General features: G+C 42.7%; 1 protein-coding gene across 2 annotated transcripts in view; it reads right to left on the reverse strand.

The window, feature by feature from the left end:
- The window catches only part of PRELID2 (PRELI domain containing 2), a 63,182-nt gene extending 40,536 nt beyond the window's left edge, over positions 1–22,646 (reverse strand). The window contains exons 1-5 of one of the 2 annotated variants that reach the window (XM_010990361.3): positions 22,351–22,646; positions 10,611–10,668; positions 8,474–8,547; positions 7,884–7,907; positions 6,591–6,751 (exon numbers count right to left, since the gene is read on the reverse strand). In XM_010990361.3, coding sequence (XP_010988663.1) covers positions 6,591–6,751; positions 7,884–7,907; positions 8,474–8,547; positions 10,611–10,668; positions 22,351–22,425 — 392 coding nt within the window. In that variant the 5' untranslated portion in view covers positions 22,426–22,646. The remainder of the gene's footprint in view (positions 1–6,590; positions 6,752–7,883; positions 7,908–8,473; positions 8,548–10,610; positions 10,669–22,350) is intronic. The other variant, XM_031449271.2, reaches the window with a different exon arrangement.
- Between the last annotated feature and the right edge of the window lie 5,012 nt (positions 22,647–27,658).

The following is a 27,658-nucleotide window of genomic DNA, read 5'->3' on the forward strand; positions in this document are numbered from 1 at the left end:
ACACACATAGTTATGGTGAAAGGGCAAAGCCTAAGAAAATACTTTTACAAGATGATTTTTTTTTTAGAATTTCATTACACGGGTAAAGTAACATTATTAAAGCCAACTCAAGTGGATATCAATTATATTCCCACACAGTACAATAAAAAAATCTATTTTTATGAGGAAAAGAACCAGAAACTGACAAATAAATACATTTTAAAGTCTAGAAGCAAACACAAATGAGTAAGAAATGAATAAGCTTCTCGTAGAAATGTAAGGTTTCTCTTCCTTCTGAAAATTCTAAAACAATACATGCCATTCTCCGCTTTCAAAAGTGAATGCCTGTGTCCAGCTGTTCATAATAAACAAAGCACATTCCCACAAGAGCTAACTTTTAATTTTTTTATTTTTGGATTAAGGTCATTTTCCCGGTTTGGCCCATGTGTCCCAAGGCAAAGCAGTACATCACTTCCAGGGTGTCTGACCCTGGAAGCTCAGGAGGTCCTCTGTGCATGAAGGCTCTGAGCTTACAACAGCCACAGTCACACCATGCACCGAGAAGAGGACACCAAATCTGCGGGACTGCAGTTCATGCCCACTGCTTACACTGACCTCTGGATGTCATGCTCTCAAGCGATTAAATCTCACTCTGGAAGTAGAAAAGAAGGGTTCTCACCCCCATGGCTCTCAAATTTGGGAGCTAACACTCCCAGAAATGGTGTGCCAAGGGAATGCAAATTAACAATGTGGACCATCTTTCTTCAGTGTAATGGTAAATAACCATAAATGCTGTTTCTACTTTAAATTGTACACACTAAGGATTAGAACCAAAAGTCTGGTCTGAGTTTTTAAGAAGATGAGGATAATAACAACAAAAAACGTCATAATGCTTAACAACACTAACATTTACCGACCACTCTGGGCAGGCGCTGCTCTAGCTCTCTACATGTACAAACTCATTCAAGTCTCACAACCACCCTCTGCAGTAGCGATATTATGTCCATCATACAGATGAGGAAACTGAGGCTCAGAGAAGTGAAGTAAACTGTGGAAGGACATATAATGATAGTTTCAGAGGTGAGTTTCTAACCAAAGAATCCAGTTCCTGGGATGTAGGGCATGAGATACCCTGTCCGGGCCAGGGGAGCCAGGTTGGCTGTGTGAATGAAGTACACCTGTACTGTAGACAAAGGAGCCGGGTACGGAAAGACAAGAGACTGTGAGGCTGCCTTAGTTCCTGCTGGCTTTCTAGTTCCTGGTTCCTGTCCTTTGGGAGGCCCTATCACTGGTACAGAGATATCCCTGTATTCATTTGCTGTAATAAGTTTCTGTTACTTCTGAAGCATAACAAAGACAACACGGGTGCCTGCCAAAGCGGAAGTGTGAGAGGGAAACAGGTGTGCAGTGGTCCTTGCTCCTACACTCCAGTGATGTGTCCAGGGGCCCGTCTCTCTGCCACGCAGCCCTGTGCTTCAGAGGGAAGAGACCCACCCCTGGCTCCAGGGGCAGATCCTGACTGGGGAGGGCCAGCCACTCAGCCCATATCAGCCTCTGACCATTCTCACTAGTCCAAGAGGAAGCGGGTGATCGAGGTCACTCAAACAGGTTCAGAGGAAGGCCTTGCCCCTCAGCGCTAGGATGGGTTCTCTTGCTCTCACAGATCGCCTTCCCTCACTGAATGAGGACATAAGAAGTGTGCTGACCCTAGTAGCCAATGAGAACACCCAACCTGAAAAAATAATAATAATAATAATTGGATACACAGGGAAAGGTGGAGCCAAAAGAACAACCACCATGTAGCTGACTCTGACACTCACTGGCCAGATTAGCTGGTATAAGTTACCCAACTTCTCTATGCCTCAGGCTGTAAAATGGGGGTAATAATAGTTTCAACCCCATGGCGTGCTATGAGGATTAAATGAAATTACATACATTAAATGCATAAATACACACACACACACATACAAATGTCAAGCACTTAGAACAGTGCCTGGAGGGTAGGGTATAGCTCAGTGGTGGAATACGTGCTTAGCATGCACGAGGTCCTGGGTTCAACCCCCAGTACCTCCACTAAATAAATACATAAGTAAGTAAATAAACCTAATTCCCTCCCCCCACAAAAGAATAATTAAAAAAAGAAGAAGAAGAACAGTGCCTGGCAGAGTAAACACATGTAAGTGATGGCTGGTGTCATCTAATCAGGGTGTCTGTCAATTGCTATGGAAGGTGGCCTGACTGGTACAGGAGAAGCGACAGAACATAGGAGGACTTCTCTGAGGCATGGAGTGCGATGCTGGACTCAGGAAAAATGGAGTTGAGTGCAAAACATCACATCACTCTGTCTTCCAAAAAAAGGTGTCAATTCCATTCTAGGAAAACTGCAGGAAGAAAATGTCTGATGAACTCAGCGAAGGAAGAAAGCACATTAGAAACATCCAGTTGTGGGACACACAGATGCGGAAAGACCCACAGAGCTGCTGCCCAGGAAGGGGCCTCGTCTACAGAGACATCGGCAGGAAGCCAAAACTGGATCCTTGCAAAGAGACACAGAGCGAGGCTCAGTCAGATTCCACAGGAAACGCATTCTGAGCCAGCTCTGAACTGAGCTGACAGGCCACGCACGGGGACGGAATGACATCTGGTTTCCCACCGCACACCCACACCTGCCAAGCAACATACAGCTTGAAGGTCTAATTTCAGAGTGAGCAGCCATGACAGCTTTTTTTTCTTTTAAAAAAATTGTCCATATTTCATCTTCTGGGTACAGTGGCTAGCCATTACTCTCACATTCCCTGCAAAGAGGGGGACAGAAGTAATAACGTGTCCTTCTTTCTCTGACCTCCCCCCAAAATTACCCATTCACTTAGAATGCCTGCCTAAAATGCCTTTCTAAATCCATGTCATGACCTAACAAAATATAAACTTCCCAGCACCTGAATCACAGCTTTCATCACGTCACCTCTGCTCAGAAACCTGTGTGTGGCTGCTTGTTGCTGAAAGAATAAAACCCATTGTCCATAACCTGGAGTCCCCAATTTTGGGACAAGTCCATCCTTTATAAATGCCCATATTCTGGCCTCAGCACTTGGCTCAAGGTGGGCTCTCATCTTGGCTCAGCAGCTTAGCAACTGTATCACTTCGGGTAAGTTACTGAACCCGAGCTTCAAAATACTGCGGGTGAAGGATCTAGCTTTGATCTTGACATACTAGGAGTCAATAAATACCGTCCTGCTGTGTCAATAATGGAAAAGAGAGTATTTTGGAGAGGATGAGAATATAACAAACCAAAGAAAGGAAAAAGTGTACTTGGTCAAACCTTTTTATAGAGGAATCTGGGAATACGTATCGAAATACAAAATGCACATAACCTTTGACTCGGGAATCCCACACTGTCCATCTACCTTAAAAGGTCATCGAGTAAGTGGGGAAATATGTAACCATAGGGATTTCACCACAGCAATGTGTATAACAGCAAAAATTTCAGAAACGATCTAAATGCCATTAGGACTGGAGCAAGAAAATTATGTAAACAGACACTAATGTTAGGTGATCAAAATTGCTTCTTTTTTCCTGAATTGTTTAGTATTTTTTACAAAATACATATATCATTTTTTTTCCAGAATCAGAGTGACTAAAAAATAACTTTTAAAAATACACAAAGGGAAAAGGTCCTGAAGGATGTTTTCCCTGGATTCCCAGGGCCAATTATCATTTTATAAGGAACTGATGAAGGTTTAGTATAGCTTTTCAGACTAGCCAAAAGCCCAGATACCTGCGAAAAATGAGGCTGAAAAGAGGTAGACGGACTGAAAGACTTACGTATTTTTTGTATAAAATCAGAATTCTGTCCTTTTACGACTTTTATGTACTTTAAAAAAAAGCTCTCTTCTTTACCCACAACTTTTAAGTTAATCCCAACAAACATCCATGTTCTGTGCAAAGCTCTTGTCATGAGGGACACTGAGGGAAAAAAAAAAACTCATGGGTGTTTCACAGCAAACCCACCTCTGACGCTAATAAGACTTGGCATTCACACTCATTTAGCATGCTACTGGAGCATTCTAGAATTGTCACTCCAGGACCAAAATTATGGGGAGCAGAAATGATCTGTACACGTGATGGGGCTTCAGAATGGATTTTAGATTTCTCGGTTTTAGTTATTCAGATTTGAGTCACCTTTAGTTATTCAGATTATATCATCTTTAAATGATAGGTGAATAAAAAACTCAAGCCATACAGAATGATGCCAAAACACACAGTAAATTTTCCTCTAAAATCACAGTTCACAGCAATAATCACTATCCACATTCGGTGCTTGCTAAACAGTTTGCTTTTGTTTTTAAGCCTACCTCAAAGGAATTAATCATTTCTCACCCATTAAACTGACAAAAATAAAAAAGTATGTTAATATTAATTCCTGGCAATGTTGCAGGGAAACACACTCTCATGTGCTGTTCATGAGAGTGTAAATTAATGCATGAACACACTGGTGACAGAATCTGTATAAACTAAATGTACGCACATCCTGAGAACAAGCTATATTCTTTTACCAAGAAATAATTCACATACCATACAATTCACCCTTCCCGGTGTACAGGTCAATGGTTTTAGTATACTCACAGAGCTGTGCAACCATCAACACTCGTTTCAGAATATTTTCATCACCCCAAAGAGAAATTCCGCACCATTAGCAGTCACTCCCTCCTCCCCTTTCCTCCTTGCCCCTGGCAACCACTAGTCTACTTTTGATCCCTATGGATTTGCTTATTATGAACATTTTAAATAAGCTGACTCAAACAAAATACGGCCTTTTGTAACTAACTTCCTTCACTTAGCACAGTGTTTTCAGGCTTCATCCATGTTGTAACATGATTACTCCATTTCTTTTTATGGCCAAATTCTATTGCATGGATATACCACATTCATCAATTGATGGGCATCTGGCTAGTTTCTACATTCTGCCAATTATGAATAATGGTGCTATGAACATTCTTTTACAAATTTTTCTGTGGACACATGTTTCAGTACAATGTAGAATTGCTGGGTCAAGCAGTAACTATGTTTAACTATTCCAGGCATTGAAAAACTATTTTCCACAGCAGCTGAACTATTTACATTCCCATCAGCAGTGTGCAAGGGTTTCAATTTTTCCACATCCTTTCCTTCACTTGTTATTGTGTGTCCTTTTTCATACAGCCAGCCCAGCAGGTTTGAAGTCGTATCTCACTGTGGGTTTGATTTGCATTTTCCAAACACTGAAGATGTGGAGCATCTTTTCATGCACTTATTGGCATCTGTGTACCTTTCCAGATAGGTATCTGCTCAAAAGTCTTCCCTGTTTATTAACTGAGTTGTCTTTTTATTACTGAGTTGTAGTAGTCCTCTGTATGTTCTGGATACTAGACCCATATCAGATATATGGTTTGCAAATATTTTCTCCCATTCTCTAGACTGTCTTTTCACACTTTTGACAGCGTCCTTTGAAGTGCAAAAGTTTTTTATTTTGACGAAGTCAGTTTTTCCTATTTTTTTCTTTTGTTGCTTGGGCTTTTGGTGTCATACCTAAGAAATCCCCGTGTAATCCAAGATCACAAAAATTTACACCTATGTTTTTTCCTAAGAGTTTATAGTCTTAACTTACTCATTTAGGTCTTTGATCCATTTTGAGTTAATATTGTATTTGGTGTGAGGGAGAGGTCCATCTTCATTCTTTTGAATGTGGATATCCAGTTATACCAATATCATGTGTTGAAAAGAATATTCCTTCCCCTTGGCATACAGCTTTTTAAAATCTACCTTCAACGTTCTATAGCTTGACTGCGGCAGTGGTTACACAACTGTATACGTGTGCATTTGTCAAAACTTACTGAACTGTACAGTAAGAAGAATACATTTTGTTGTAAGTAATAACTCAATAAACTTAACAATTAAAAATTCTCCTTTAACATAGTATCATTTGCCAGCTATATTTCAATAATAAAAAAATTCTCCTTTAGAGAAACCTTCAATATAATTATACAAGGATCACATGCTTCACAAATAGTAAAGTACTATGTATAATAAAGAGTAACTAGAAACCATCTGAGCATCTGTCAGAAAAGAAAAAAGTTAAATAGAATGTAGAATAATCACAGGATCACATGCTATGCAATAGTTCAAAGGAATAATCTGGATTTTATAGCTATCAAATTGATAAAGTTTATGAACATTCTATTAAACAAAAAAGGTAAGTACATTATGATTTACACAGAATGAAAGCATGTAAGGAAAAAAGACAAACAAAACCATACTATACAGGCACATGTAAATATCTAAAGGTATCTCTGAAAGGTCTGGAAGAGAGGTAACACTCATTGCCTCTGGACAGGGCACAAAGGCACCAGGATTGGACAGGGTGGTCAGAAAGGAGCTGAGCTGTCATTTTTCCCCCAAAGGGAAATCTACTCATCGATTACTTGTGTGATTAAAAATTAATAGTATATCATTTATACAAGTGGTAAACAGGTTTATAAGTATGGAATCACAGCTTTTTCATATATGTGCTCATCTGTGCATCCCTGCACCCAACTTACACACACACACACACACACACACAGAGGCGAACTTACCAATTCGGATTTTCCATACTTTCCCGGAAGACAGACTCCTCCTTCATGGATGCATACTGTGTCCACGTAAGGCAGTGACTCCGTATAGCCATGTTCCTTTCCTGAGGATTGAGCCATGATTCCTCTTCTAACCGGATATCAGGTACCTTTAAAATGTTCACCTGTCCAAAAAAGGGAGGATGGCTTTCTGAATTTATGAAGAGCAAGTGACGTAAGGACTGTGTCCAGAGTTGCTCTCAGCCTTGTGTATTTAAGCGGACAGGTGACCCTGATGTATGGACGATGGCTCACCAGTGGCTGCAAGTCCTTGATAATCAAACACACTGTGACCTTACTAATGCTGGTGAGGACATGCAGATGGCCCAGGATTTACGCAGGCTGCACAGTCCTGGGCCTGATTTCCCCAACTGCTGAATGCTAAGCACATTATCAGCCTCCTTCGCGTCTCGTCTAGGGCTGGTTATGGCCATCTTAAATTGGCAGGTTCTAATTGGGCCCACTTACCGGCTCACAGACAGGACAATATCAGATAAAATACTCTCTTCATTTTAAACTCTGTCCAATACCTAGAAATTTATGCTTTCCTAGGCAGAAGAAACATGGAAAAACTACAAAGGCAGAATTGTACAAGTCAGAGGTGCCCTTAAATTATTTAAGAATTGAGATACAAGACAAAGTTGAACGCCTTTTTAAATAATAGATTCAAAGCGCGGAAACAGGGCAAAGGCAGGGTACACACTGTAGAAAAAGCCAGCAATAATTTGCGGCATATACTACAATATATTTTACCATCTGGAAAACAAAAGGAAGTTCACTTTCACTGTCACATCAGCCTTCTTTCCACTAAAGAAAGTGACAGAGTCTTAATCCAGGATCAGGAAGTGACAGAAGCAGCCGTTTTTAATGCATACAGCACAGCAGCGTAATCTGCAAGCTGATCGGTGGGAGCCCCCGTGCCCAGGTTCTACATCACACACAGAATCGAATCGCTTCCCGGGTTGAACGACCATCTGAGCATTTTTTAAAAGTGAGCATCAAGTTGCATTCCTTTTATTTCAGTAAATTTACACACATTTGGTTTTATCTCTTTTTTGATAGACTTCATCAGCGAAGTCATCTACAGCCTAGAGTTTTTGCTGTGGGAAGATTTGAATCAGAAAATGAATGAAAATAAATGCTTCTGCCATCAAAAAAAAAAAAAAAGTGCTCCTCTTATTTCCTAATGATTCTAAAAGGACTCCTGTCAATAATTCCTTGATGGTTAAAGCAATGTGATTAAAAACTTCCACTCACCTTTCTCCAGCAATCACCCGAGTGCTTAAGGATTTAAAAGAGAGAAAACAATGTGCTATATCATGAAGTTTTCATCATCCATGCCATTGCTTTACAGAAACAAACAAACAAAAAAATACTTAAATAGAGCACTGAGAACCTTAACACTCCCTGAAATAACCACTCTCTCTGACAGTGAAATGGAAACGAAAGCTTTCTCTTCCTTACTGAAGACCAGACTAAATATTTACCATCTGCCCACTTCTGATCATTCTTACCTAAGAGGCATAGCTAACCATGGACAGATTAGAAAAGATGGTCACTTCATGTAAAATGCCCAAAGTATCTTTTAAAACAATTGTGGACCATCTCTATGTACACTAAGCGCCCTCCGCAAAAGAGAGACGAAGCAGAAAAAAACTGTTTCTGGTGCATCTGTATAAACTGAAAGTGGACAGGAGAGAGATTTCTTCCTTTGAAGGGCTCTGAGGCAGGAGAACCGGGAAAGCTCTGACGTTCCTTTACATCGGAAAATGCTATCTCTTTCCATGCCTATTTGGAAAATTACCCAATGTTACACCAAATCTGATGAAATTTTGAAATAAATTTACCTTCCTTAAAACTTCTGGAATCACATTCTGACAGACTGCAATCCTCTTTCTATAGATGATCCCTGTTGACACATCTAGAAACAGAAAATGTTTACACTCAAAAAAAAAAAAAATTTAAGGAAATGTATTCCTGTTTTAATGTCAACAAAACTTCCAATGTCAACCTCAACTTTCTATAAGTAGAAATGCTAAAGAAAAACTTTAACTCAAAACTCAGTGTCTCTGACCACGTTTCTGGTCCAAAACTTTCCAAATACCTGTGAGCAACGAGTAAGAATAAAACAGCTAGCCATTCACACTACTCATTCTAAAGTCAAAGAAAAAAGAATGGAAAATTTTTCACTGCTCTGGACTATCAATGTCAACACGCCAATGACAATGGCCAGTGAGCCCCCCACTCAGCTCCGACTAAGAGAACGTTTTACCAAAAAGATGGAGAATCTGATTCTGCCACCTTCAACACCAAACATGTTTTCAAGCACCGATTCCAGCTACAAATTTATATCTGTAATTAATTATATTAGGCATGGCTGTCTTTCATAGGACAGCAGACTCCCTGTGACTGAAACTATTCTGTGTTGGAATAAAGGTTCCAGAATAGCACCAGGGATATAAAAAACACACAATAAATGTGAGTTGGGAAAAAAAGCAACCAAATCAGAGAAAAAGATAAACTCTAATGTCCTTTGCCCTGTGAGTTACTGTGACTCAGCTCTGACAGGGTTTCTCAAGTTCTGGCTCTAAGAGCCCTGAACCTTTGTGCAAACACCCTGACTGCCCAGAAGCGGTTGGTAGGGTGAGGAACTGGCACCCCTTTGCCATTTCATCCAGCGTTTGCAGCACACATACTGAAAATGGATTAGCCCCTCCTGGGAGCAAAGATGCCCCCATCAGTGGTAGAAATTAGAATAAACCACTTTGGAATATGCACCTTGTTCTCTCATTTGATCTTCACAACCATCTAAAAGCAGGTTGTTATCACTTTCCCATTTAACAGATGAAGAAATGGAGCCTCCTAGAAGTTGGGTCATGCAGGCAGTAAGGAAATCAGGACTTGAAATCAGATTTTTCTAATACCATATAACAAGTTTCTCCCACGAGGGCCGGTACATGAGAAAATGTTTTTTTAATATCTATTTATAGAGCTATGGAAGTGCAGAAAATACCCTCTCAAGCAAAAGACAGTTCTCTGTTCACCAAGTACAGAGAAGGCCTCAGAGTCACACAATGAATGGTTGCATCTCCTGTTTTCTCAGAAGGTTCACAAGCATGTTAGACCAGGCCTGGGTGTCTCGAAAGGTTGTACATGGATGATATGCATCACATGGCTTCCCGCATTGCCCAGTCCTCAAGTTCAAACAGTGACAGTGAAAACACTTCCCCCGGAGATGTGAACGACAGAGGACAGGGAAGACTCCCGTGCTCCACTCCGGGGGTGGGTAAACATTTTTTGTAAAGGCCCAGATGGGAAGTATTTCAGGTTTTGTCTCTGTCGCAACAACTCATTTCTACTGTTGTCGCCAGGAAGCAGCCACAGATTATACAAAAATGGGCACGGCTATGTGCCAATAAAACTTTATTTATAACAACAGGCAACACAAAGCAGAGTTTGTCAATCCCGGCTCTAGTCAATACTGAACCATACTACTAAGCGTAGTTTTCATTCCATAATCTAATCACTTTACAGTCACATCTCATAAACAGGTTATCAGTCACATCTATTTTGCCATCAATAAAATCACACATGAATGTAGTAAGGGATATAGCCATGTGGCCTTGGGCAAGTTATTCAACCTCTTTCCGCGGTGGTTTCTTCACTCATTAAATAGGAGTGATAACACCAACCTCTTACATGGCTCTGAGGACTAAGTTAATAAGAGTTCCAGGCACATATTAAGTGTTCAAAAATGTTAGTTGTTACAACTGTCATCAATTCTTAATGGAGAAAGGGACAAGAGTGCATTAGACAGGTCTTCTGCTGGAAAAACTGGGCACTATTTTCCATCAGTGACCATGCCTGTTAATACACCTGTTTAAAATGTAACAGGCCACAGACACACACAAAGATACACATCTTCACAAAGATTAGTATCCCTTAACGATCATCCCTGAAGTCAGGTATGTTTGGAGAACTTACCTCTTTTTTCCTCCACAATTTTTACCGAGATGACATTTTTATCCATGGGATTCGGATACTAAATGAAAACACATAAAGAAAAATTACCATTCATTTGTGGCCCAAGTGAATTGTTTCCTAGTAACCACAATTACTTGCAGGAACAATAAAAAATTTCCAAGCAATCTGTAAGGCCAGTTTTCAGCCAAGAGTCTTAATTTTACTACTTGGGCATAAGTAAGTGAGATGCTGTCATCAACTGGACCTGTATGAAATCTAGGAGAAACATTCTTTATTTATTTATGGGGTTCTTTTATGGAGGTACCGGGGATTGAACTCAGGACCGTGTGTATGTCAAGCATGTGATCTACCAATGAGCTATACCTGCCCCCGGAAACCTTCTTTAGAGTTAACCTAGCTCTGGGTGGAGAAGATGAGGTTAGTTTAAGCTGATTAATAATTAATACTACTAATACTCAATCAGCTGTGCATCAGCCAAGAGTGTTCTCTGTATGAGGCACTGTGCCAAATGCTTTGCTTGCATGATCTTGTGTAAAGCAGCCTCACTGGGTCATGTGATGTCACTATCTCACCTTTCAGAAATGGAAACAAAGTAAAATCATAGAGTTTAGAGTCACCCAGCTAGTTAGTGGCAGAGCCAGGAAATTATATCAGGCGTAATACAGAGCAAATTCCTCCACTAACGTTCTTTATTACTGCCTGGTGACTGGGAGTAGAATCACAGAAGTGGTCTATGCCAGGTGCTCAATAAATAGTTTATTTATTGATGAAATTCCCCTGAAACACAATTTGGATGTAACAAAGCTGATAATAGCTATCATTTTTCTCCTGGGCAGTTTACATACATTATTTCAAATCAATCCTCAGACTGTTCCTTGAGATATATGCTGGCCTTTTTCTCTTTCATATGTGCCAAATAAGGTTCAGATAAACCGTTTGCTCAAAATCACCCAGCTAATGAGCATCAAGACTGTAATTTATCCACAGATTTTTTTTTTGCACCCAAAGCCCGCCCACCTAACCGACCCTCAAACACCTCTGTGACTCAAATCCTCCCCTTTCCACCGTTCAGACGCAAAAGGAGACTCAGAGCAGAAGTAACAAAGTATCGTCCTCAAAGCAGGAGGACAAGAACCTCAGGCTCCATTCCCAAAGGCTTGCTGCTTCATCATGTGATCGAACCTGAAAAGAAGTTACAGGGAAGCCTTACCCAAAACAGCAGAAGATGCTGAGGGGGACGTGGGAGCAGCAAACAAGCTGGAGGCAGGGGACAGGAGCCTCCACTTGGTGAGCTTGAGCTTCAAGCCTTCCGAACCCAGGAAATGGTAACACAACTCAGTGCATGGGGGGGTCTCCCCCACCCCACGGCAGCCGTGTGCACATATGCGCACACACGTTTGTGTGTCTGAGGTTGCCTGGCTGACTTGATTGACTTCAGGGAAAAGGGTCCATCACCTTCACACGTGCTTAGAGATATCTGTGGCCCCAAAGACAGGCTCTACAAGAGCAGGAATTCTGTATCTCCACCACCTAACACAGTGCCTGGCACATTCCTGGTGAATCCTCACTGGATGAAGGAACAATCTGGAGATAAATATTGCTGACCTCAGGGACCAATGTGGAAACCAAACCTTACTTGGTTCGGGGATCAATCAGAGAAGTGAGCAGTGGGCCCCGAACTCGCCATAAACTCTACCATTCACACTTCCCTCCGGGCCACTGCAATCTTGAGAACTAATCAAAAACATGGCTTTTTAAATATTCATTCATTCTCTCATTCAAACATTTCTCCCCCCCCACCGCCAAAAAAAAACTGCTCAAAATTACAATGACTGTCTTCTTGAAGTTTAGCCTTCAGGATTTTTTTTGAAGACAATGTCCATTATAGTGGGTCAGGTTTAGCTATTCTGTTCCTCAGCAAGGAGCCTCACTTACACAGCACCCTTAAAGCTAGGGAGAAATCTGAGACTCACAAAGAGACCCTGAATTTGTATTGTGCCTCTGTGCGTGTGCCTGTGTGTGTGTGTGCGTGCATGTGTGTAAATGAGAACTTTTATACTAAGATAAAATGAGAATATGAAAGTACCGCCTTTACTACAGTTCTAGTTTTCTCATTTTCTGTCCGTCAACATACCCTGACTGACTGAATATTATAAACACACTGTAAATTGTAAGAAGATTACTGAACTAAATTATGAAAGAGGGTGGAAATGTAATCACCAGAGAAGGATAATGATAAAAATTTCCCAAGTTCTGATTACTTCGCTAAGTTATCAGCGAAATTCCTAAAGATTATAAACTCAGTTTATTGACACTTTGCATAACTTTAATATTTGCTTATTAAGGTGAAAGGTATTGATTTTAAAAATAGTGAAAACGACTTGTTCTTCATTTAACAGTTTTGTGACTACCTACCTGGCCAGGCACTGTTCCAGGAACTAAGGATACAGTAATGAAACAAAACTGTAGCCTCCTAGAGTTCACATGTTAGTTGGAAAAACAAACAAATAAATAAAATGTAAGCGGGGAGGGTAATAGCTCAGTGGTAGAGCACATGCTCAGTATGCATGAGGTCCTGGTTCAATCTCCAGTACTTTTCATTTATACAAACAAACCAACCCCCTCCCAAAAGAAAATGAACAAAAAAATCTTAAAAATTAAAATAAAATATAAAAGGGGATGGGAAATCATGAAGGGGGCCACTGTGAAATATTTAAGGGTCACTCATTAGACAATGCTTGTAAATTACAACAGTAAAACTGAAGTTTTCTTAGCCAAACACAAGAGATCCTTTACTATTCACTCTAGTAAACCCATTTGCAAGATTCATGTCATTTTCTTATGCAACTACTTTTGGAATTGAATAGATGTGAGCCTCAAGTTTCCTTCCGCAGGAGACTAGGAAAAGAAATCAGAGGTTTACTTACAGTAGCTAAACACCGTGACATGAGAAGCATACATTTTAAATGGTTTTAAATTAAAGATTTACTGTGCTGAGGCGCCCCCTGCCTGGCATTACTTGAAATGATCTGACATCATCTTAGGGTAAATTGAGCACTCCTGATCTAATTCACGAAAATTTATCTGAAGTCAGATAATAAGGGCACAAGAGAAGGCAGGCTGCTCGGAGAGGGCTGCCACTTTGGGGAAGGCAGGAAGCAGGTGGCCAGGTTTTTTGGACACCTTTTCAAACACAGTGTGACAATGGAAAGGATCAAGCTAGATCAGGATCAAGCCCATCAAAGACTTACTGAGCATCCACTGCCAGTGGAGGGTGCTGTGTTAGAGGCTGCCACGTGTATTATCTCATTTCATGCTCCCCCAAATGAGTACACCCAAAAGGAGTCTCCGTGTTAAAAACATAATGGCATAAAGCCTGCACACAAGTGGGTTGCCACCGGGATTCTCCAGTCCCCGCTGCAGACCAGGGACTCTCATGGAAGCAAAGTGTTCTGATGACCCAGATGTCTGCCAAAAACCCTTGCCATCCTTGGACCCAGCTCAGTGGCATAAGAATTACTGCAGGGGGCTGTGCACATTCCCCGCGCACGCCGTACACTCTGGGTGACGCAAGGGATTTTTCAAGGTACATCTGACTTCATTCTGGATTTACTTACAGTTCTTACGTTCTTCACAGAGCATATAAACTAACTCCTTTCCTTTCTCCTTTCCCCAAGTTATAAATCTGCTGCAAATATCATGCATACAGTATATGTACATTAACAGTCTAACAAGGGTAAAATGTAGACTCTCCTGCATTGTCATGGACCTTGCTTTCATATTTTTTTTACCTAGTAAAAGGCAAGAGGCCAAAACTGCAAAATAATGGGTAAAAAACACAACATACATTAAAACAAACACACAGCTATGAAGAGTGAGGGGCCAAGAAACGGAGCCCATTAATTACAGGAATCACATTCAATGCATTTCTTGGAGTAGATTCATGAAGATGGGGTATATTTACCTTTCTTATTTACCGGGGGAAAAATATATAAGTTGTCATGAAGCCTACTATTAAGACAGTAAGGAGTTATTAAAATATCAACTTTTAAAAAAGCTGAGAAATCAAAGCCTGCCTTTTATAATATAATATTAAAAAAAAAAAAAAAAGTCAGTGAACTCCCAAGTAGCCATTGTTTACCTACTGCCAAACGACATTATCTAAGAGCACAAGGAAGCCACGGAGCTGACATCTGTATCAGTCCTGCAAAGAAGGCCAAAGGGACCTAAAGCAAGTCTGGTATATCAACATATTGGTTTTACAAGCATTAAGGGAATCTTCGCTACCCAGGCTGCTGCCAAACACGTGTATGAAAAGGGACAAAGCTTACTGAAAAGAGATCTGGTATTTAGCTACACAAAGAAATCACCGTGGGCTGTGCCAGATTGCCTTCGTGAGCTACAAGCAATAGTCTCTTAGAAACAAAGCGAAGTTGATTTTATACCAAGATTAAATGATTAATCAAAACGTCGATGATCAAAGACTAAACATATTGAAGTCAACAGATATTCTGAATGGCTGTTCGTTGGCCTTTGGGGTCCAGTAGGAGGATGAAGTAGAAAGAACAAAGGATAAGGAGCCAAGACAGGCAGGCCATGATGCTACCATCCAGGAAGCCAGGGCAGTGGACCACCAGATGCTCCTCGAAGGCCCATCAGCCTGGGAAGAGTTATGACTGTAAACAAAGGCCAACCATGGTCACTTCACCCTCATTTATTCTAAAATACCCCAGTAACTGACAATGGCATAATGAAGTTTTTTGAAAGGAATAGTTCACATAATTGTAAAAGAAAATCCTCTTATCTAAAACCCAATGCATTTAAAGATACAAAGTCTACAAACTAACTAACCACTGATTTTTAAAAAGCACTATGGTCCAGAAAGACTAAGGAACTGTCCCACACTGGAGGAGACTAAGACAACAACAAAAGCAATGTGGGATCCTGGAATGGATCCCAGACCAGAAAAACGCTATTAGTAAACAACGGCCAAAATCTGAATGAGGAAGGTCTGTAGATTAGTTAACATGGTATCAATGTTAAGTCCCTGGTTTTAAAAGTTATACAGCTGTTTGGGGAAGCTGGAAAAGTATACTGGAATTATTTGCCTGCTTTTGCAACGTTTTGCAACTCAAATTATTTCTAAATGAAAAGCTAAGAAATAAAAAAAACCTCATTAAAATAAAAGTGTTGAAAACAATGAGTTTTCAAGAATCCAGGTTTTTAGAATCCAAGCTACCTCTGTCTGAAGCCCACCTGTGAAAGTCTTAGGCAAATTACTTTCATCTCTGTCTGCCTTAGTTTCTTCATCTGTAAAATTAGAAGGAAAACAAAAACAAAACCAAAAACAAAAAACCCTACCTCAAAGAGCTGTTACAGAAATCAAAGAAAATAATTTTATGTAAAGTGTAACACCTTGTTGGTTTTGCTACTAAAGAATGAATCAACATTTTTGAAAATTTAGTTTAAAGACCTCAGCCTTTATCCTGTAATTTTCTGTGGTGTGGCATTAAGTATACTATTAGTACCCATTCTGCACTCAAGATAAAGTTAAATGATTATTCAAAAATTATCAGACAGTATTTCTTCTTTTCCTGGAGCAGTAAAACCTCATAACTCAGGCTTTACCAATTCAGAATTTGGGAGAGACATGACGAAGACGCCTGACACATCCCTCTCCACTAGCATTAGGGGAAGCACCACACAGGAGAATTAAGAGTACTAGAGAGAATATTCACCTCTTCAGAAAAAAAAAAAAAAAAAGGCAACAAGACACTTTCTAAGTACTCTAAAAGCCCTTATCGATTTATAATTAAAGCATACCTTGCCCCACACTGCATCTGCGATATGCCCCTGAGAAAGCACTTATCACAAAAATTACTGTTTCCCTCTGTTCGCCCTTGACAGTGAGCTCCTTGAGGCCAGGGCCATGTTTTATTTATCTGCTCATCTCGCAGGGGCCAAATGTTGCAGAGATCTAGCATGAATGTCTATTAGGAAGCAGATAATGAATATTTAACCACTAGTACTTTGAGAGTTAAGATCTCCTATCTTTCAGGCGCTGATTAAGCCACAGCCCCCACCGGTAACTTACTTGGTACACTTCAATATTATTTAAATGATATTTAAAATTCGTCACAGTTCAAATGTGCACCTTTAATTCATGCTCACTCTCCCCTTTATTACTTCAAGTTAGTAAAGATTTCTACAGACTACTTCTCTCAGCCTTTTATTTTCAAGTGCATGGAATACATGTAATGAATTATTTTTGTTAGTATTACTATCTTGATTTTTAACAAGTACTTTAAAAGCATCTACTGTGTGGCAACATTAAACTATGTATATTGTATGCAACTGTGGGCATTATCCCATTGAATTTCCCCCAACAACTCCAGAAGATATTATTATTCTTATTTTGCAGATGAGGAAACTGAAGCAGAGAATAAACAGACTTGCCCAAACTCACAGCGAGAAGCCCTCAGTCCCTCAACTGATGTCAGAGCCCGTGTTCTTCCCTTCCTCACCTCCTCCTTCCTGTCGTGCTAATCTTCTAGTTGAACTGAGGAAAGGAAGATAAAAGCGAAGAAAGACTATTACAGTGTGAGCAAAAGAATAAATAACCATTATACCAAGCTAGGCCTATCATTTCTCAAACCACTTATTTTGGAAATGTGGGTGCTCCCCCTCCCCCTGCAAATATATCAAGAGCTCAGCAGGGATAGACATGCCACACGTGGAAGTCTCAGACGTGCAAGAGAAGAGACAGGATCAGAAATGGAAACATTATTAATTACCCAATCCACTTTCTACTCTAAATGGAAATAGCCATTCATAAATCCCGTTATGAGTTTAAGGGTAAACACTGAAACTATTTTGTTCAGAACATCAGGCTCCTGGCAAGAGTAAACAAAACCTGAAGCTACTGTGTTGAAGCAAAGAAAATTTTTAACCTGTCCATTTTATTACAGCACCCAAAGTAAGGACACATTACAGAACCCCACAATGACTTCGTCTGAAGCCACGCAGGGCTAAATCCCAGGAGAGTGCAGTTTCACGCCTTCATTTAATAAGGATTCGTAGAGTACCTTCTATGTTCCAGGATCTCCTGGGGTTCTCGGGGTACATCAAAAACAGATGATAAAAATCTTTGCCCATGAAGCTTACACTCACTATTCACAATGGCTCTTTCACTTACAGCATAAGAAGAAAATCAACCTGAGTAACTCTATTGTAAGGAAAATTACACCTCCTCCGGCCTCATTTGAGATATAAACAAGAAAAGCCCAGGCCAGACAATGGCTCTCTGGGTACTTTAATGACTTTAAACTTCAGATTGTCAAAATTTAGGATGTCTTTGAATCCAGCTGATATGAGGCAAGCCCATTATGAACAGACCCACGTGAGCTGCCAGAGAAGAGTGAACCCATCTACGCAACAGTGTGTTCTCTTGCAGATGGTTTTAAGTAAAAGGAAGGAAACAGCTGTATACGTGATGAGAGCTAGAAAGCGAAGAGTCATACAAAGAAAGAAACCAAAATACACTGTCAAGAGCACTGACACAACAGTTCACGGAAAGCACAGTTTAGCATCTGATGAATAAACCATTTCGGGTTTCACAGCATTCCTCCGTGAAGAGTTCATTGAGAGAAACTGTATTCCATGAACAAAGACTATTGTGGTATTTGTTTTCAAGGTGCCACTTAGCTTTGAAAACACGCAGCTAATAGTCTGCCTGTGGTATCCAACAGGCAGGTGTAAAAGGAGCAAACATTTCTCAGGTTTTAAAAGCAGTAGTATATTATAACTCAGAACGCAAGTCCTCACATACCAAAAGCCATAGATCAGTAGACTCTGTTTAAAACAGAACTTCCTCATTGCTGCAGCAGCCTCAAACATACCATTGTGCAAAATCAGATTAAATGCTTCCCAGGTATCCTCATATGATTGTCCCTTCTGCCAAGTGCTTTCCCTTGAATAAAAAAAAAAAAATACATAAAGACTAAAAGATAAATGAAAGTGTCTTTTGCCAAAAGGATCATTCTTACTACCTCATGCTTTAAAAAAAACACATGCTTGTCAAACTGTTACACATTTGATCCTCACAACAATCCTGGGAGTCGGGTGGGGTACAAGGCCTTTCATTTCTCAGATGAGAAATTAAGACAGTAGGGTTGTCTTATACAGTTGTGCATGTGGCTCACTGCACAAGGTCTTCCAGTCAAGCAGGCTAGTGGGCACAAGGCTACAGCCACTTAGGGGAAGGAGAACCTTTTTCTAACATGATGAATAGTCCCATATACTTCCCCTTAGTTCCATTTACTGTGAGCTTATGGGGCAGACCGCCTAAACGATGCCCCTTTCTAATTTGCACTAGGGCATAGTATACACTGTTGAAAACAGTCTCCCAAAGCCACCCCAAAACTGCTTTTAATGAAGTACAATGACTGGAATCCAGGTCTACTGACTTCCAGTTCATGGCTTTAAACAATGTAAGCTGTAAAGTCTCACAGCAAATGGATTTAATGATATCTTAGAGACATTCATACAGCTCCACCCAGGATCTCTCAAAGACTGCTTTGCGAATAGAAAGAATGCATGAGGAGAGTCCCAGGAGATAACACTGTCCCATCCTAGACGTTTTCTGCAAATATTCTCCTCTCTAAACCTAGCCATACCTTCCAAAACGTCATCAGTCTTTATTTACTATGTCCCAAGCACTTTGCTAATTATAAGAATTCTTCTGGACCCTAACTGAAGGCAGCTAGGGAAACGACCTCAGCTATAACACATGGCACTCAAAAAACACCCAGTTGAGCCCCGTCAGCCAGCAGAGTCATGAGAATTAAAAGCCTTTCATCGATTTAAGCCACTCAATCACAAGGGTGATTTGTGACACAGCCATAGATAACTGAAACATTGTATTTTCTCACTGTGCCATGCTTCAAAGCTACACCCTTATGTCAGACACAGTGGGTTCACCAAGATGAATAAACCCTGAGAGAAGACTACGGACAAAAGGAAACTGAGAACGGGTAAAGGGCATGGCAAAGCTGAGCCTGCAACATTCTAGTCTCTCAATAATCATCTGAGTACCTTTTGCGTGCAAAGCAGCTCAGCCTGGTGATTAGGGGTGTGGGCTTGGATTCAGATGTGTTGAAATCCTGGCTCTCCCACTTTCTAGCTGTCAGAACTTGGAAAAGTTGCTCAAACTTCTCTGAACCTCAGTTTCTCCAGACCATGGACTGGAAGTCAATCATAACTACTTCCTGAAGCTGCTGTGAGGAGTAAACATGACAGTCTGTGAAAGCACTTCCTCCCCCTGCCCCTCCTGCCTAGGTAACTCTTACTCATGCTTCCACCATCATTTCGCAAATGCCACTTTCTTGAGGAAGCCTTTCTTCATGGCTGTCCTCGGGGACCTCAGCTGGTCTCCCCCCATCCTCAGTCACAGCACCGTGAACTTGCCCTGTGTCAATTCACATCATCAACTTGAGGTGTGGGCTCGCTTGCTGATCATTTATTAATGTTGGTCTCACCCACTAGAGACTACCAGCTCCATGAGAAGAGGGTCTGTCTTTGATGCCCTAGCACCCAGCAGAGCCTGGCACACAGCAGAAAAGTGTCACTAAACACCTACTGAGTGAAAGAAAAGCATTTAGCCCGGAAGCCTGACACATGCCAAGTACTCTGTAAATGAGAGCTTGGCACTGTGCCCCGTGCTTCTGCAGGAGTGAGCCCCAAAGTTTATAGAGTCTGATGAGGGAAAAGACACATGCAGAAGTAACTATCCACTGCATAACTGGAGAAGATGGTCACCCAGGCCCAGAGAAAGAGCCCCTCCAGCTCTGACAAGGCAGAGATCACCTTTTGATGAGGACAATTCAGAAAGGCTTTCCAAAGGAGCAGTGGCACTGCGGACTCCACACTTCAAAAGTACCAGTCCTAACAAAAATGGGGTGTGGGGTGTTTCTCTTTCAGGCCAGAAGCCTGGCCTAAGGCAAAGTCTACATCAGATCTGTAATTCGTGCTTTCTTTCACTTATTCATTCATCGTTCATCAGATTTGTCTTGAGAACTTAATAAGTGCCAGGTACTATTCTAGATACTAGAGATGAATGAACAATACCAACAAGCCAATGTTCCCCCTGCCCACCCAAAAGGCTTCCATGGCAACACCATGTTAACCAGCATCCTACTCACTCCTCTGTGACCTGGGCTCCCAACCGCATCACTTCCTCTAATAGAGGAAAGGTCTTATCACTTAAAAAATGCATCTCCCTCAGTTTAGCTTCCAGGTTGCACTTGGAGAGCAGTGCCAGTGGCAGATGCCCAAGGCAAATTACAATTCTTGCACATCTTGCTTAAGAATGTGAAAGCTGAAAGAAGATCTTCAGATACAACACTGTTATCTGTGGACCAAGAATGCCACATGCCATTTCAAGTAAACAAAGTATATTGTGGCCATTAAGTCATCATCCTCTACAGCCACTCCCAACGGTGAACCCTGAGGGGATTCAGGATGGAGAGAAACTGGACACTGGCCCTAGATACTGAAGGTGCACATCAAAGGAATGATTTCAGTGAGCCCAGGCTCTTGCATCTTCCCAGACACAGAAAAGCATTAAATTCATTTAACTTGAGATGTCTGGTTTTCTTTAATTAGCAGTAATCTTTCAGTATCTAACTACCTGATTTTTTTGTCTGAACTCCTACATACCCTGGCTCCTTCCCTGCCTCCTCGGAGCAGTCTCTCAGAGCTACCTGAGAGGCGGTAACCCGGGCTGAAGTCCTCGGCAAGTCCGCTAAATAAAATATAATTCTCAACTTTTAGGTGGTGCATTTTTTTACGTCAACACATCTTAGATGCAGAAAGTGGATCCCAGAGAAGATGACGCTTGACCAAGGTCATCAAGTGAACCAACTAAAGGCAGATACCAGAATAGAATCTGGGGGTCCCACCTTCCAGACCTGGGTGCTTCTGATTTTTCAAAGAAATTTCCCATTCTACCATCACCAGGAGCCACAGTCCCAGGAGGAGCCCTGGGACCACTGAAAACTGAGCCGAGGGTTCAGAGTTACAGCAGCAGAAAAGACACTAACAGTTTTCTGAAGAACTTACTAATTAAGCATCAGTCACTGTAATAAGCACTTGACAGAAATTATTTCACTTGAATCCTCACAACCACCCCTGAAGTTGGTACTAGCATTTCCCCCATTTTACAGGTTACAAAACTAAGGCACCGAGAGGCTAAGCAATCTGCCCAAACACCCACAAATGTTTGATAAAAGAGAAAGCAGTGAGGTGGCAGAACAGCGCTGCGTAAACTAGGCTTCAACGGCGCCCAGGGCTTTGAAGGAGTTAACGATACACTGGAAAGATCCACAAGTCGTGTGCAACCTCGACGGGGCTCCAGGGCTTCGGTTCCCCGCGACTCTCCCTCCCCTGCAGCCTCTCTTTCCAGCTGCGGCAGGGTGTGAACGTGGTGCCATGCCCGGAGACTTTCCTTCATCCTGGAAGGGGCGCCTTCGAGGAAATCCACCGCCGCCCTCGCCTGGCACATTCCAGAAGCGAAACCCGCAGCTGGAGGGGCCGACGGTGTGTGAGGACTTCCGCGCGGGCGGAGGGGAGCGGGAGGGAGGAGACGCGAGCGGCGGGCCGCGGGCGCCCGGCGCGCAGACACAGGGCCCACGGGGGCAGCGCCCGAGAACGCGAGCCCCGGCCGGCCGGGTGGGGCGAGTACCTTTCGGAGGAAGCTGGCGACCACCTGCTCGAAGGGGTACTTGAACACTTGGTGCACGTCCACGGTGATCCCCATTCCCGCGCGCGAACCACGCCTCCGCGAGCACACGGCGCGCGAGCTGTCTGTCCCTGGCTGCAGGCGTCCACGCCGGGGCAGCCAAAGGGGGGGGGGTGGGTTTTTTTTTTCCTCCTTTTTCAAACTTTCGAAACTTTATTGTCCACTCAGAGAAACAGACAGCTGGTCACACCCCCGCCCCCTTCCGCCGGCGTACAGTCTGGGCGACCCGCGCGGAAGGCGCTCAAGGCGCGGGGCCGCGGGCGGTGTCGGCTGGAGGGGCCTGGAGGCTCCGGGAGCGGCCCCGCCCCGGCTGCTCACGCCCCGCCCCGGCCCCGCCCCGGCCCCGCCCCCTGGAAGACCACGCCCCGGCCCCGGCCACGCTCGCAGACCCAAATTTCCGCTCGCGAGCCGCCACTACGTATCCCTGAGCCTTGGACCTTGCTACTGGGGCTTTTCTGTCATAGCTTCGCCTGGAGCTTTAAGCCGCTATTTGCAGCAATAAAAAAGTAATAATAAATACGTAAACTACCCGCCGTCCAAGTTTAGGGGTTGTAATATAACCCTCCTCCGGTTGCCAAATCCGGAATGACAAAGGACAGCAAACGCGTTACTCGCACGACCTGGGCAGCTGCCTCTAAGGCTTTAGGTTGAGTCTCAAGTACTTAAAAATGGTCCATATCTGCATCTGACTCCGTAAGGAAATTCCTATGCTCACTAAAGTTTAAACACCATGGAGCAAGAACACAGGGGTATAAAAAGAATTCTGAGTATTCTTCAGTCAACCATACAGATTTTAGGAGAGCGAGCAAGTGAATCCATTAATCCAATACCTTATGCAACATACTGCTCTCTGAGCACCTACTATGTGCCAAGCGCTGTCGCAGACACTGGATTCAGCAGTAAGTAAAGCACAGCCCCTGCTGTCAGTAAGATGAGTGAGCCAGATGACTTACCACTCAATAAACAAAACAGGGAAATAAACAGGATAATGTTAAAGGTACAGGTGGGTGGCATGCTTTTGGCTAGGATGAATAAGGAAGGTCTCTGGTGGTGGCTTTTACATTTATAATTTTACAATTTCGCTTGTGCCTGGGCCCTGGCATACTTATCAGGCAAAACCCTAGCCTTGGATAAATCCACTCTCCGCTTACTCGACTAAGCCACTGAAAGAGACTGGAGGAAAATACACAGCCATTGTAACAGGCCTCTCCTTAAATTCATAACCATTAACCTCAAGGGGCTTTTTAATGGTGCGAGACAAAAATACTACCTTTCTCTAATCCACTTACTGTCCTAGGCTCCTCTCACCTCAAACCTCCAACACCTCCCTTCCCAGCCTTATTCTCAAGAGATGACCTTGCTTCCTTTTCCACTTAATAAATAGGGAACGTCTCTCTACCACATCTATCTACCCACCTGTCCAAATGCCCTGCTTTCAATGCTGCTCTTGTGGACGAACTTTCAGCACTTAGTTTAGGGCCAGTCTCTCCACGTGTCCACCAAATCCAGCTGTGGGCAGGCAGATGGTTAGCAAACAGCTCTCCTTTTTAAAAAAAAAAAAAAAAAAAAAAAAAAAAAGGTCCCTGACTTCTAATGGCTATGATTTCTGTGGTGTCAATACTGCCACCATGGCCAATTCCAAACAACTGGCATGGTGTTATTTCTACCAACTACATACAATACACCTAACTGTGAGAACACAGACCCTGGAAACATAATAACGTAACTAGGAAGCGATGCCTTTGAATACCTATTACCTTTTTAAATATAGTTTATTTAGTTGGAAAGTTATATGTTAATATTTAATATTTAAAAACCAATGGATAGCATTCAGAACAAAGTACCCTAAAATGTGGCACCTTAGCATATTGAATATTTTAAGCTGAAAGAGTTAAAACAAAACAAAACAGTAGAAGCAGGAAGACCTCTCTGGCTTTCCCCTGCCCTTTTCCCTGAAGCAGCTCATAAAATGCTCTTGTGACAGAAGCCCACTCTGTACCTGGAGGTAAGAAGCATCTTTATCTCCAGGATCAAGGGTCACCAGGAGGAATCCGAACAAACAGGCCCTGCCAAGTTTCCACAGTTTGCTGCACTTAGCTCATACCCTTTGTCCTGTCATATTTCTCCACAGCTGCCCACTCTTCATCAGACCTAGAATAAGAACACTAAGATTTAACCATTTGTTCAGGGTCTCATTTCCTTATGAAGGCTCCCATGTCACTTACACTTACTTAAAAAACTTACGATAAATGTGTATGCTTTTTTCCTCTTACTCCATCCTTGTCATTTTAACTTTCAGATCCAGCCAGGGACCTTAACAAGGTCAAGGAATAATTCTTCCTCCTCCCTTACACAGCTCTACTGAATTCCTGAAGGTTCTTTGTCCTCGTTCTTGTTCAAGGACATCTTGAGCCATATCCAACCCACTTTTTTGCATCATCAGTTTTGCCTCCACTGGATCATTACACCCAGCGTACAAGTACGTTGTGATTTCTTCCATCTTAAAAAACAAACCCACTGCTAATCCCTTATCTTCTTCCAGCTCTATTCCAGTTCTTTGCTCCATTTTTGCTCCTATGATCTCTTGAACCCATTCCAGTCAGTTCGAGTCCCTGTCACTCCACAGAACCTACTGCTGTGAAGGTCACCAATGACCAAATTGCTAAACCCACAAGTTAATTCTTAATCCCCACCTTACTAAACCTATGAGCAGCTTTTCTTTGAAATACTGAATGAAGTGGGGGTGGAGGGTCAGATACCAAAGCCAGTACATGTTGAATGTATGTATAAAGCAACTCTACTATAGCACCCACCCCTCCTTACAGGAAATAAACACCACTCTCCCTGGGGGATTACACAGGCCCACAAAAGAGAGGTAATTTACCTGGAGAGATTATGATGTCCTTATCTGACTCTGCTACCCGACAGCAGCTGGAGATTGGGTGTGAAATGGAATCCCTTCCGCCAAGCTAGGCCCTTTGCCCCTACTCCACCTTGACCACGAATTTCTTCCAGAATGTGTCCTTGGACAGCTGCTCACCCACTCCTGATTATCTGGCCACAGAAGGCCAAAGCCATGTCCTGAAAGATTAAAGGACCCAGCACCTGTTGGCTGTACTTGGACTGGTTGGCTGAGTAACATGTGTTAAAACAAATGCCACCTGCCCGTCCCAAGGACACCTGGGAACCCTGAAGTTGAAAAAGAGTGCTAGGCTTGACAAGGGAGGCCACCATCAAGTAATCTTGTGGGTCAGAATCACAGCAAGTTTGCACCGCCTTCATCTTGCTTGCTGTGTCCCCAGGGAAGAGAGAAGGCCTGTGAAACAAATTCCCTTTGCTTTGAAATTGGGTGGCTTAAGCAGTCAGGGACTTCAGCTTGGAAATCTGCTAGCCAGCCTCACAAGTTCATGACCTTATTTGGTCTTTAAGATACCAAACTCATCTTCGTATCTTCAAGGTGAGGCCCAGTAGTGGAACATCCACATTTTGGTGGAATGAGTGGATGACTAGCCCTTTATACATGCTGTGAGGTTTAAGTGGATGGAGAGCTTCAGCTCTGACCCTCTCTCCTTGTCCTCTTGCCCTTTTGCTTTTCTCGCTCTTTTCATGCTGGTTCAGTTCTCTCTTCTGACCATCACCATCACTGATTTTTTAATCCCATCTTATAATTGTCTTATAATGTAAATTCTCCACTGAACTGGAAAAAACTGTGTTTTTCACTCTTCCCTATCCAGTGCCAAGTAGGAAAAATCTCAGTCCTCCTCTTGTGTTTCTCCTTTATTTTCACACGACTACCACAATCACAGGCCTTCCGACACCAGACTGGGGGGAGTTGTTCCCCACACCAAGCACTTCTGTGACACGAGCTGGGTTCCTCCAATTTAATCCAGTTCTGACACTAACTGGAGACAGCATCAGACCCCACAGGTTAAGGGCTCAGTCCCACCAGACTGCCGCTCCCTTCAAATGCCAATCACAAGTCCAGATGGTTACCTGTGCTTCTGAGTGATGGGCTGTAAATCGGAGATTCCCACGACCTCCTCCTCAGTTTGGTTAAATTTGCGAGAGCAGCTCACAGAAGTCAGGGGGGACAACAGGTTACTTACTGTTTACCAGTTTATTGTAGAAGGACATGTTTGGGGATAGAGATGAACATCCAGATAGAAGACATGTGTAGGACTAGGTGGGGACGGGCGCTGCGCTTCCACGCCCTCTTGGGGAATGCCACTGCCCCAGCACCTCCATGTGTTCACCTCCCTGGAAGCTCTCCAAACCCCATACCTTGGGGGCTTTTATGGAGGCTTCATCACAGGTAGGTATGACCCATCATTAACTTCATTTCCAGCCCTTCTCCTCTCTCTGGAGAATGGGGGGGGGGGGGCTGAAAATTCCAAGCTTCTAATCCTGATTTGGTCTTTCTGGTGATCAACTCCCATCCAGGAGTTCCTCCAGAGTCACCTCATCAGAACAAAAGACACCCTTATCACCCAGGAAATTCCAAGGGATTTAGGAACTTGGTGTCAGGAATGGAGGCAAAGACCAAATATTAGAGTAAAGGATGCTCCTAGTGTTCCTATCACTGAGGATATTACAAGGGTCTTAGGAACTCATACCACAAGAAGGTCAAGACAGGAGAGAGAGAGGTACAGGGGAGGGCGGCAGAAACCAATACGGATTTTTTACCTCTTATTTCACAAGTGCTTAGCAAAGTGCCTGGCACACAGTATATATTGAATAAATTCATGAATGTACTTAATGTAGACTATGACCTTGAGCAGATTCCTTCCTGTCCCTGCACCTCAGTTTCTCCATCAACAAAATGACCAAGTGGACCAACATGATCTCTCAATTCCCCTCTAGCTCTCTGAGATTTCAGAAGTGGACCAGAAACTCCAGGCAGGTAAGGTGGGTACAAGGGTACAAAGCAGAAATTTGCAGGGAGAACAAGGCAAAACCTCAGAACAAGTTTACAATGGAGGGTAAGTCAGGCCCATGGCACCACTGAACCAGACTTCTGTTTCCCTGGGTAAGGATGCAGTTGATCAGACAGTCAAAGTATATGATCAGGCCACCCAAGATGGTGGTTCTCTTGCTCTCTGTACATCCCCTGCTCGACCAGTCCCTCCTTCACCTACACCCTACTCACATGGCCTCCCTTGCCTCTACATCATAGAGCCTAATCAGTAAATGCCTACATACTTGCCCCTAGCCCCAGAGAGTTCTGATCTTTAGATCAGCACTATCTCCACTA

The sequence above is a fragment of the Camelus dromedarius genome, chromosome 3 (genome assembly GCF_036321535.1).
Source record: "Camelus dromedarius isolate mCamDro1 chromosome 3, mCamDro1.pat, whole genome shotgun sequence".
Taxonomy (NCBI): Eukaryota; Metazoa; Chordata; class Mammalia; order Artiodactyla; family Camelidae; genus Camelus; species Camelus dromedarius.